At 47.7% G+C, this 12,872-nt stretch overlaps 1 protein-coding gene across 2 annotated transcripts; it reads left to right on the forward strand.

Moving 5' to 3' along the window:
* The first annotated feature begins 9,248 nt into the window (after positions 1-9,248).
* trim35-14 (tripartite motif containing 35-14) lies at positions 9,249-12,706 on the forward strand. 2 transcript variants are annotated; one of them, XM_028954528.1, is made up of 7 exons: positions 9,249-9,663; positions 9,775-10,198; positions 10,900-10,995; positions 11,067-11,297; positions 11,392-11,414; positions 11,510-11,628; positions 11,988-12,706. In XM_028954528.1, the coding sequence occupies exons 2-7, from the start codon at positions 9,782-9,784 to the stop codon at positions 12,527-12,529; spliced, it is 1,428 nt and encodes a 475-aa protein (XP_028810361.1). In that variant the 5' UTR covers positions 9,249-9,663; positions 9,775-9,781; the 3' UTR covers positions 12,530-12,706. The 2 variants fall into 2 exon arrangements, with proteins under 2 accessions (XP_028810361.1, XP_028810360.1); XM_028954527.1 differs by having other exon boundaries at positions 9,250-9,404.
* Positions 12,707-12,872: the final 166 nt, after the last annotated feature.

The raw sequence follows: 12,872 nt of genomic DNA on the forward strand, positions 1-12,872 counted from the left end.
ACACACTCCCAACACACACCTCATTCCAGCGGGGACAAGGAGCGCAGGCGTCAACTGAGGAATTTCAGGCCTTGTTGTGAATGAAAGTTCAGGCTGGTTCCACACGTGCTGAACTGTGTAGAAGACGACAACCCGGCAAGTATACCTGCCTCAATATAGCAGTATAACATGTTGGTAATATTCTGTCTAATTACATGTAATAAGGTTATTTACTAATAATGTATTGTGCACACAATGAAATATAATATTATGTAATTGTTATCTAAAGGTTTTTGTTATAGTGGTAATTATTATTATTATTATTATGAATCTCTTAAATGAAAGATTATGTGAGGCTGTAACGTTTTTGTGACATTATTGAAACGTTACTTTTACTTTAATTTACTTTATTTTGCAGACGCTTTTATCCAAAGCGACTTACAAGAGGAAGACACCAGCAATTCTCGTTCGACTTCTATAGAATATTGAGTTTACAAACTAAGAACCCTGATAAAGCCCAACTTGTCGGCATGCTCGGAGATTGTTAAGTGCTAGACGAAGAAAAAAATGATAATGTATGTGCGAGTGTAAGTGTTAGATTTGTCTGAAATACTTTTTGAACAAGAGGGTTTTCACCTGCTTCTTAAAGGTGGTGGTAGACTCGGCTAGTCGTGTGGAGGAGGGCAGGTTGTTCCACCAGCCAGGGACAACAACGGAGAACAGAGATGATTGGAATCGGAGACCCCGTGAATAGGGAATTTTCAGTCTCATTTCATTTGCTGATCTGAGAGAGCGAGCAGGAGTGTAGCTAGGTAGTATTGTGTTGATGTAGGAGGTAGTATTGTAGCTTCTGTGCAGGAGAGTAGCTAGGTAGTATTGTGTTGATGTAGGAGGTAGTATTGTAGCTTCTGTTCAGGAGTGTAGCTAGGTAGTAGTGTGTTGATGTAGGAGGTAGTATTGTAGCTTCTGTGCAGGAGTGTAGCTAGGTAGTATTGTGTTGATGTAGGAGGTAGTATTGTAGCTTCTGTGCAGGAGTGTAGCTAGGTAGTAGTGTGTTGATGTAGGAGGTAGTATTGTAGCTTCTGTGCTGGCGTGTAGCTAGGTAGTATTGTGTTGATGTAGGAGGTAGTATTGTAGCTTCTGTGCAGGAGTGTAGCTAGGTAGTAGTGTGTTGATGTAGGAGGTAGTATTGTAGCTTCTGTGCAGGAGTGTAGCTAGGTAGTAGTGTGTTGATGTAGGAGGTAGTATTGTAGCTTCTGTGCAGGAGTGTAGCTAGGTAGTAGTATGTTGATGTAGGAGGTAGTATTGTAGCTTCTGTGCAGGAGTGTAGCTAGGTAGTAGTGTGTTGATGTAGGAGGTAGTATTGTAGCTTCTGTGCAGGAGTGTAGCTAGGTAGTAGTATGTTGATGTAGGAGGTAGTATTGTAGCTTCTGTGCAGGAGTGTAGCTAGGTAGTAGTGTGTTGATGTAGGAGGTAGTATTGTAGCTTCTGTGCAGGAGTGTAGCTAGGTAGTAGTGTGTTGATGTAGGAGGTAGTATTGTAGCTTCTGTGCAGGAGTGTAGCTAGGTAGTAGTGTGTTGATGTAGGAGGTAGTATTGTAGCTTCTGTGCAGGAGTGTAGCTAGGTAGTAGTGTGTTGATGTAGGAGGTAGTATTGTAGCTTCTGTGCAGGAGTGTAGCTAGGTAGTAGTGTGTTGATGTAGGAGGTAGTATTGTAGCTTCTGTGCAGGAGTGTATCTAGGTAGTAGTGTGTTGATGTAGGAGGGCGCAGTTCCATTTACAGCCCTGTAGGCAGCATCAAGGATTTGAACTCAATGCGAGCAGCTACCGGGAGCCAGTGGAGGGAGGTGAGAAGAGGTGTAACATGGGTGTATTTTGGCTGATTGAAGATGAGACGGGCTGCCATATTTGGATCATCTGGAGTGGTTTTATGGTGACTGCAGAGGCTCCAGCCAGGAGAGAGTTACAGTAGTCGAGTTTGGAGATGACCATTGCCTGGACGAGGAGCTGCGTAGCCTGTTGCGAGAGAAAAGGCCGAATCTTGTGAATGTTGTAGAGAGTGAACCTGCAGGATCTGGAGATTACTGTAACTGTAACATTATTGCATTGTTATTGACTCTTGTTTTGTTAAAAATGCAAACCTGCAGCAGATTAATAGCGACACCCCGATACTAATAATCACATTGAGAGAAAGCAAGTCCTGCGCAGATAAAAAAAAAATAAAATCGACATGACAGCATCATACACACAAGCCCCCCTGTAGCTCTCCCGTAATGTGCATCAGAACTGAATCTACAAATTACCCCATTGATCCCCATTAATTAATTATGGCGCAGCTAAATGAATGCTGATGAATTAAGGAAAAGATATTAAGATATATTCATTAAATATTACCATAATTTAATTTCCCTAGAAAGATTGTGTGCATGAATAGTGAATCGTTTTTTTTTTAAGAAATACTCATATTTATCATGTCTCCCTAACTTCTAATAAAAGTGTGGGGTTGGCTTGATTATACCTGACCTTACTTTTAAGGTGCAAGCAGCTGTAGCCCTCAACTTTCCGGGCAGAAAAATCAGGAAATCATGCACTATAATGCCCATAGTGACTCCTGATTCCACCGATTAATAATAGTCAATTAAATCTCAATTAGCGACTGTCTGCAGCCCCCTGTTGACGCAGTGAATCCCTCCACAGGCAGGTGAGCAGAAATTGAGGTTCATCTAAGCAAAAAGAACAAACATTTCATCTGTCACTCTGTTTTTTCCTGCGCCAAATGTCACCCTGGCGTTCCTCGGTGGGGCCTGGAACGGGCCGCCCATCTGATATGAGTCTAATTGAAGTCTATGGCAGGTGAGGTGAATCATGTGGAAACGGGTCTGTGATCCCATCCCCACCTCCCCGCTATCTGCTTCTCCCAGAGAGACGACTTCCACGTCGCAATTGGATGGAAAGGAACTTAATTTAGGGCCGACAATTAATCAGTGGGAGCCCGGCGCCGACACTGTCATGTGTGCCGGAGCGAAACGGCGGCCCGGAATCCGTCCCTCCGTACTCCGCCACCCTGCATTTATCTACGAAAACCCCTTCAGAGAGCAGACGTGACACGGACATGTTTTCATAAATTGCTTTATTCTGTTGTTGCGATAATTATAATCACAGATTGATTCTCTCTGTCGCTCTCTGTGCAGATATTATTTTAAAATCTGCAACGATTTCATCTCGGTTTTGTTTCTGTGGCATATGGGCCGTCAGACAGGATTAGAGTCTACAGAGATTTCTGGAGAACAGAAGATGTGAGTCGACTGTTTAAATCAGCGTCATGCTGGGGATGGTGGTCGAGTGGGGTGAATAATTCCAGCTAAAGATGTATTTTATCTTTTATCTTTATTCAGTTTTAAACGTACTAAATATTGGGATATAAGTGCTCTTTTTCTGGAAATGGTGGATATAAATAATCTAAAGGCAGAAGTTATTCTGTATATGATCCTGTGAGTCACAGTGCCACTAACTTTTCATCAAGAGAAACATAAAACAGTATTTGACCATAAATTAAAGCACTGGCTCAAAAACACTAAAATACATTTCTTTCGTTTATTCCTTTGTTTATTTATTTATTATCGTGTTTATTTGTTTTTTATTTATTGATTTGTTATTTATATATTTAAGACACACACACGTGTATGTGTGTGTGTGTGTGTGTGCGTATATATATATATATATATTTTTTTTTTTTTTTTTTTTTTTTTTTTTTTTTCATGACCATTTACGTTGGTAGATTCTCACTGAAAGCATCAAAACTATGAATGAACACATGTGGAGTTCTGTACTTAACAAAAAAAGATGAAATAAGTGAAAACATGTTTTATATTCTAGTTTCTTTGCTCTGATTACTGCTTTGCTCACTCTTGGCATTCTCTCGATGAGCTTCAAGAGGTCGTCACCTGAAATGCTTCTCCAACAGTCTTGAAGGAGTTCCCAGAGGTGTTTAGCACTTGTTGGGGTCCAGCTCACCCCAAAACATCTGGATTGGGTTCAGGTCCGGTGACTGTGGAGGCCAGGTCTCCACTTTTTGTTAAGTACATAACTCCACATGTGTTCATTCATAGTTTTGATGCCTTCAGTGAGAATCTACCAACGTAAATGGTCATGAAGATAAAGAAAACGCCTTGAATGAGAAGGTGTATATGTATATTCTTTTCTTTTCTTGTGTGTGTGCGTGTGTGTGTGTGTGTGTGTGTGTGTGTGTGTGTTTTGGTTTGACCCATTGTTCAGTTCCTGCTAGTCTCAGCTGTCCATGACCTCTAAACGATCAATAACGTTGATAAGCCCGTCCACAGTCCAACCACACAAAGCCACTTCTACTGTACAGCAAGTTCTGATATTACAGAGCTGCTCCCTACATAATCCTTCCTAATCCACCCTCCTTCCCAACAATAAAGAAAGATCCTCACTTTAAATATCAGTTTAAACTTTGATCGCAAAACTCAGAGCTCATTTTGAAAAACATGCATTATTAATGAAAGTATATTCTCTGGTCCACGTCTGGATACGTTTCTGTGCGCAGCCTGAGCATTAATTCCCATGGCAACGTGCAGTTTGACATTCCAGCCTGGGAGAACGTTCCGGATCGGTCCTTATTGAACAGCGTAACGACATACAGCATGAATTAACTTTATCTCCCACTTGATTGCATGGTGTGCAGCACATTTAGCTGTGAAGAGCACACACACACACACACACACACACTCAAATTGCCTTTTGAAACTGCTCTCAGCTTTTTCTCAGTAGGGCTTAAGGACTGGAGAACAGTAAGAAGTTCAAGATGCTGTTCTTCTGACTGCACTGAAGAGGTAATTGTTGTTCAATTTTTCTTAAATATCATCTGCGCTAAACAGAAGGACAACCGCACGAATTGGAAAGTGCACATATGATACATGTAGTTTAAAATATTACTGCATTAATAAAATACCAATACCCAATGGCTACTCAGAGAGTCCAGCACAGACGGCGGGGTCATCCGGTCTGACCGGCTCCCCCCCCGGCGATCACACGGTAATTCCATGATGCCATCCTGGCCTGTTACACGATGGTCGCCCTGCGGCGTGAACTTATCATCCATGACGCGCGCCATTTTATATTCCATGTCTGGAGGGGAGTCTGGTGAAAACTTCATTTGCATGTTTATGGAGCGGCGAGGGGAGTTGGTAAAAAGCACGACTCGGCGGCCACCACACAATCAATAATGCCATTACCCGCAACAACGTGCTTATGGATGCCGCTGAAGTAAAGCCTGACCTTTTCTAGGGCCCACGGACACGAGCGAACACCAATAAAACTATTATCTCACCTCGTTTCCCCCTCCGCCGCGCTCATACATCATTGTTTACTGAAATCGAAGGCCCCGCAGGATAACGACTGGCGGAGAGCCGCTGCCCGACTTCGCGCGGATCGATGGCTGATAACAGAGCAGGGCTCGGCTTCCCTCCGCCCAGCACACACACGGAACACGGAGCTGACGCTCCGTTTCCATTTTATTTCATTTCTCCGGATTTTATTTCCCCGCTACACAATACGTTTCATTCGGGCCGCCGCTCGGGATTCTGGGTCCCAGAATGCATGACCCTGACCCTGTTCTGCACCTACAAAAGGCCTTTTTACCAGGACAGATTTACCTTGTGCACTTTTTTGTGCCATTTTGTTTTTCTCGCTGAACCAGAACGTGCATCTGCTGTCACTGTGAACAAAACTTATTAATGCATGAAAAAAAATATGAAAAGTGCACTTCACTTCGCAGCCATCCCGCGGCACACTGCCGCCCTAACGAGGCATTAGCGCCATGCGTTAATTAGTGTTGGAGGCAGGTCTCCGCCCGCGGCGCCGTTGCCGGAGCGACAGCCTCTCATCTCGCGCCGTTCACCGGAACACAAACACTTCAGACCGAACAAGTCCGAGTCGGGGCGCTGCCTCCTCCGTTCATCTCCTCCGTGAGGCGAAGGCCCTCGTGCAGGTGGGCTTTCATCAAGGCCCCCGGGGACCCGGCTGCAGGACGAGGACAGCGCTGTGTCCTCTTTTCTTTTTGTCCTGTGATTCAGCATACAAGAACAAAGTCAGACAGGACGAAGAGACGAAGAGAAGTAGGATCTCGAACACTCCCGTCTGTTTACACTGGAAAAAAATGAATTGCGACCTCATGGACACGTCATCTTCTGCAGCAGTGTTATGCGGCATAACGACACAGGCGAGATGCAGCTTCACTGTACTGTATAGTGATGATGGAGGAAATACGGCAGAAACAGCAATCGGTGGTCAATGTTTCTATTGGTTTAAAAAAAAAATCTAAGTAGAATCTGATCTATTGAAGGATATTGATTAAGCATGTTACGCAAAAACACATAAAACTATTCAGGGTGTACTCACACTAGGCACGGTTGCCGTGAACCGTAGGTGGTAGTAGCCTAGTGGGTAAGACACTTGCCTGTGAACCAGAAGACCTGGGTTCAAATCCCACTTACTACCTTCATGTCCCTGAGCAAGACACTTAACCTTAAGTTGCTCCAGGGCAATAGGGCAAAACTGTAACTACTGATTGTAAGTCGCTCTGGATAAGGGTGTCTGATAAATACTGTAAATGTAAATGAACCGGGCCCGAGTACGATTGTGCCCCCTCCGGCCTGCACTCACATGTGCTTACGTCATTATGGTGGGCGGGGTTTCAGGATAAACAGAATGGAGTCCATCGCTCTGGTCACTGTGTGGCTACTACTGAGTCGTTTGGTCCGCGGTGTTTTAACCTTGTCTCGGCACTGCTCGGTGGTTCTTTGGTATCCACGATGAAGAAGATAATCCCGGATTTTGCGAAATATATCGGAGTTTTTATGCGTTTTGTCCAGCTGTTGTTGTTTTGCTCTCATCTGCCCAAATTTCCAACAAACATTGCACCTCTGCTTTAGACCAAAACGACCCTTTCCACGCCATGTTGGTTTTGGAACGTCGCAAAAACGTGACATCACGCGTACTGTTCCGTGCTTCAGCACGGTTAGCGCTCACACTTCATCTGAACCGCGCCCGGGCGCACCTCTTCCAACCGGGCCAGGGCACGGCTCGGAGCACTCACACCAGTCAAACGAACCGCGCTTTGGTGGTCAAACGCACTCGGGCACGGTTCAAACTGCCTATTGTGAGTACACTAGAGTTGTGAGATTCATGACTCACCCGGGTTAATCACCCGGATCCTTTAAATGACTCATGAGTCACGAATCTGAGGTCTCCATTGAACCGAATCCTTCGAGTCCTAACTACACCATGTCTAAATAGTAAACTCCAATATATTGGCGCTAACCCGCTCTCTGAGCGGTTCCGATTCGGTTACATGAGTCCGGTTGTAGAGGAAGTTAACCGCCAGGAGCGCTAACCCGCTCTCTGATCCGGGTGCGTGACTCAAGTGACTCACATACCCGGATCAGTTTAGTGAGTGACTCAGAGGGAGCCGAATCCTAAAAAGTATTACAGCTCTAGAGTACACCCTAAGACACAAGGGTCCAAGGTGGCAAAATTCCACAAAGCGGTGAGGGCGGGAAATGAGGCAGAGGTGAGAAAACAAATTCAACCCGGGTCCATGGTCAAGTGGCGGCCCCTAGTGGAAGAGGCCTGATAGGGCGGGGACGTGGCACGTTTCCACCAGATATAAAGTGAACGTGAAGTGATTGTCACTGTGATACACCGCAGCACAGCACACGTGCACACAGCGAAATGTGTCCTCTGCTTTTAACCATCACCCTTGATGAGCAGTCGGCTGCCAAGGAGAAATGGAGAAAATTGATAAATTATACATACGGCAATATAATGGATAGAAAACACCTCACCAAGCAGTTTATACTGCAGTTTTTATTTCAATAAGATACTACTAATGATACACTTAACGAAGTGAAGTTGTTAAATTCTGTTAGCTATTTTAGCTCCTATAGCATGAAATAACCACTTATTTGACTTTAACCAAATTTCAGTGTTGAGAATGAATGGGAAGAGTCTTCCTGTGACGTCAGGGGAGAAGATCTGCTCGGGTTCCAGTCCTGCACACATAGAACGCCTGCTGCTGGTTTGTTGCAGTGCAGCAATTCATTTGTTTATGTTTTTTTCTCTTTTCATTAAACTTTGGACTTTGAGTGTAAGAAATCTGCATCTGTTCTACTGTTCCAGACTGAGGACGATCATGTCCTTTATGTGCTGAAGAGGCGCCCTTTGAGAATGAAGAGCTGCTGCTTCCGCTCAGACTCCCTCTGGTCATTATTTAAGCTTCTCCAGACTGAGGGGGACCGAAATAGTGCAAGATGATTACACGTCTTGGCCACATCCATCTGCAGAAAGTCTGCAGTGAAGACGTTCTTCATCCCAACACAGGCACCCCAGCGTCCAACACTCACATTTGGACAGCAGCAGGAGCGTCCACCTGCCAACATGGTGCCCACAGATCTCAGAAAGTGCCGCTTGTTTACTGTCTGCTCGCTGCTGCTTTTTGCTTCCGTGTCGTTGAGTCCCTGCAGCAGCTGCTGTAATGCAGACTGAGCTAGTAGTGTGACACACACACACACACACACTTGTGTCTGGGTCATCAGACGTGTGGAGTAGAGCGCAGCGTCTCAGCGTGTGTGAGGGCCTCGTCTCCAGATGAGGAGGAGAGGAGATGAGGATCTGGTGACTCACGCTCCCCCGGCCTTGCCGCGGCTCTGGCAGCCGAGAGGAGCTGCGCTCTTCATAAAAAGGGCAGCCTGTGCATCACTTTGCCTCACATTCGTTTAAATTGAATCAAAAGACTGTGGAACAAATGCACATGATTTGAACGCAGTTATTAATAAGCTGGTGGGACTCCACGTCTCCGTGCATCAGAAGGTGTCAGACTTTTTTTCATAAATGTGAAGTGAATGTGAAAATATGTTAATATGCACGTTTTTATGTATTCCATATTTTCCATTATGCTTTGCATAACGGACAACAAATGGCTTCGGAGCTCGGAGCTCAGATTCTTCAGGCTCTTAATGACATCTAGTGGAGAGGGAGACGCATCGCACACATTTTTCACGCCCGTTTAAAATTGCGGATGAATGCATTTATTCCCGAATGTGGTACACAGTGCACTCGGGTTCGTGGCGGTGCGATTGAAGGGGACTGAATATGCATTAATCAATTATAATCGCACAGCAGTAAAACAGAAACTGGGCTCCGTAATAAAACTGCCCGCACGTTGGTTAGAGAAATATATTCACGTATTCAAGAGATCCTGCAACGTGTGCAGCGTCGTGCATTTCGCGTGTTTTCACTTCGTCCACTAGATGGCGCCGCGTCTGGCCCCGCCTCCTGGGCGGCGCTTATAACGCGAAGCAGGAAGTTGGACCCGCTGACGTCACAGCCAACGCTGGTCACCGTTCTGTAAGTTTGAGCGCGTTGACGGTGCTTATGCGCGTTAACTATGAAACGACACACGCTGATTCACAGGCCGACACGCGTTATTAACGTTGCGACGCGCGACGGAGCATTAACGTGAATTCGTTCCGTGTTGATTTGTTCCATGAAATTGCGCAGGTTGTCCAGTCTCGTTATTTAAGGGGGTTTTTCGGGTGTTTCGGTTTCGTTTCTGCTCCTCGTTACTTCGCTTTGTTTTACTTTCACGAGGAAATTGTGTTTTAGGGTAGGTGACCCGCCCTGACCTGGCCCCGCCCCGTCCTGTGTTGGCCCCGCCCCGTCCTGACCTGGACTTTAACTCCAGCTGTTTGCTCTGCGTGTGTGTGTGTGTTTGCAGTGGCTTGATGGCTGCCAGGATCTCTTTGGTGGAGGAGGACCTCTCCTGCTCCATCTGCTGCAGCATCTTCAAGGACCCCGTGGTGCTGAAATGCAGCCACAGCTTCTGCGCCGCCTGCCTGCAGCAGTACTGGGAGAAGAAGGGCCCGGCCGCGCGGGACTGTCCGCTGTGCCGGAGGGAGTCGGCAGATGAGCCGGTGGTCAGCCTCACCCTCAAGAACCTGTGTGACTCCTGGGTGCAGGAGGAGGATGAGGACGAGCAGGGCGGGGAGGATGAGCCGGGCGAGCGGTGCCGCCAGCATGGGGAGCGGCTCAAGCTCTTCTGCCTGGTGGACCGGCTGCCCATCTGCATGGTCTGCCACACTTCCAAGAAACACAAGCAGCACGACTGCTGCCCGGTGGAGGAGGCCATGGTGGACATCAAGGTGATGAAGATGATGATGGTGGTAGTATCTCTTTGCACTGAAATTCTGGAATGTGGATGAAGATACTGCTAAATTAATGCCTGTATGTCACAGTATTCACGTCCTGGTCCGGGTACAAGACATTCACCACAAATAAACACACTCAATACAGAGGGACGGCGGCATTAGGGGAAAACTAGCAATCACACGATCAATCTAGCGGTTAAGGAAGCGGCCCTGTAATCAGAAGGTTTGCCGGTTCGAATCCCGATCCGCCAAGGTGCCACTGAGCCAAGCACCGCGCCCACACACTGCTCACCGCTCACCAAGGGTGATGGGTTAAAAGCAGAGGGAACTTTTAGTTGTGTGCACGTGTGCTGTGTTGCAGTGTATCACAATGCCAATCACTTCATCATTTTGCAACAGGCAGAGCCGCCAGGCAGGAAACTCCGCCCACTACAGAAACCTGAAAAAGAGGCCACAAAACAGAGAGACACACACACACACACACACACAAACGCAGCCAGCTCAGGGGACGGGGACAGTCCCCCCTGGAGACACTCAGGGTTAAGTGTCTTGCTCGAGTGAGTAAGTGGGGTTTGAAACTGGGACTTTGTGCTCTTCTGGTTCATAGGCGGGTGTGTTGCTCGCTAGGCTACTTACCCATGTAATATTCTTCAGCAGTGGGATTATGAGATTTTGACGGACATGTTCCATTGTAGGAGGACCTGAGGTGCGCTTTGACTGTCCTGCAGGGGAAGTTGGAGGCGTTTGAGAAAATGAAACGCAACTACGAGACCACAGCCGAACACATCAAGGTAAACGACGTCCTCCGGTGCCACTCGGACTCTGCGGGTGTGACGCGCCTCCATCACGCCGCTTGTTTCAGGCCCAGGCTGAGAAGACCGAGGCGCTCGTTCGGGAGGAGTTCGAAAAGCTGCACCAGTTCCTGCGCGGCGAGGAGGCGGCCAGAATCGCCGAGCTGAAGCAGGAGGAGAGAAGGAAGAGCCAGACGGTGAGCCAGAGGCTGGACGAGATCTTCAGCAATATGGCATCGCTCTCCGACTCGGTCAGGGCGATCGAGGAGGAGCTGCAGATAGACGACTTGTCCTTCCTCCACGTAAGTCCCCATTAGGTTCCTTCTCCGTGAGTCACTGTAGAAGCTCTGCTGTCGCCGTAAGAACTTGTTTCGTGTCTCTCTCTTTCTCCTGCAGAAATGCAAGAAAACTCTAAAGCGGTACGCGTCCCTCAACGCTGATCTTCAGCCCCCCCAGCAGTGAGTTCAGTGTGTGGGTTTACTTCTCCTCCTCCTCTCTCTCCTCTTAACTGCAGGGCGGAGTGCGTGGCCCCAGAGCCCATCGTGGCTTCAGGGTCGCTCATCGACGTGGCTCGCTACCTGGGATCACTGCGGTTCAGGGTGTGGGAGAAGATGCAGGAGGTCGTCCAGTTCAGTGAGTACAGAAGTGAAAGTGAAGTGATCGTCATTGTGATACACAGCAGCACAGCACACGGTGCACACAGTGAAATGTGTCCTCTGCATTTAACCCACCTGAGTGAGCAGTGGGCGGCCATGACAGTGGCACCTTGGCGGATCGGGATTCGAACCGGCAACCTTCTGATTACGGGGCCGCTTCCTTAACCGCTAGGCCACCGCCGCCCCAATAAGACGCAACATGAACTCTCCTCAGTGATTGATAACATAAAGGGTCCTCTTTACAGAGCTTCTGGGGTTACAGAACGTTTGTAGAACATTTGTAGAACGTTTGGTTAGGACCAGCAGACTGATGTTGATTTCCTGTTGTCCCCCCAGCTCCGGTCGTGCTGGACCCCAACACCGCAGCGCCGTGGCTCATCCTGTCCGACGTCCTGACCAGCGTGAGGGACTGTGACAGCAGGCAGCCGCTGCCAGACAACCCTGAGAGGTTCGACCCCGACACGGGCGTCCTGGGGTCCGTGGGCTTCAGCTCCGGGTCCCACTGGTGGGACGTGGAGGTGGGCGAGAACACGGCGTGGGTGCTCGGCGTGGCCAAGGAGTCCGTCCAGCGGAAGGAGAAGGTCTCCTCGGTCCTGAAGAACGGCTACCTGACCGTGTACTACTACCACAAGATGTACTTCGCCGGGACGTCCCCCCTCACCCGCCTCAGCCTGAAGCGGCGGCCCAGCCGCGTCCGCGTGGCGCTGGACTGGGACCGCGGCCGCCTGACCTTCTCCGACGCCGACGACAACACGCCCATCTACACCTTCAGGCACGCCTTCGCCGAGACGGTCTTTCCCTACTTCTGGGTGGGCTGCAAGGCGTGTCCGCTGAGGATCCAGCCGCGGGACGTCGCTGTGACCACGGAGCACAAGTGACAGACTCAGGTGACCGAAATGAAGACGCACGAAGTTGAAATATATTCTGATTTTATTACAGCTCTCTGTAACATAGTGTTTCGTGGAAAATTCTGCTAAAATATCAAATCCATGCAGCCAGATTTTCACGTGGAACCAACACAGACGGGCACTTGTGACACATTAATATTTACAAACTCTTTTTCTTTCAAAAATATAATAAAATGTGACTCGTTTCTGATCAGATTGGGTATTTACCGCAGCTTCCTCGTTTTCTAATTAAAATCTCAGCATATTTTATACAATAAACAGCACGTGTAGGGAAAAATAAAAATAAAAAAAGCATTCCACGGATGTCCAGTAC

The sequence above is a fragment of the Denticeps clupeoides genome, chromosome 15 (genome assembly GCF_900700375.1).
Source record: "Denticeps clupeoides chromosome 15, fDenClu1.1, whole genome shotgun sequence".
Classification (NCBI taxonomy): Eukaryota; Metazoa; Chordata; class Actinopteri; order Clupeiformes; family Denticipitidae; genus Denticeps; species Denticeps clupeoides.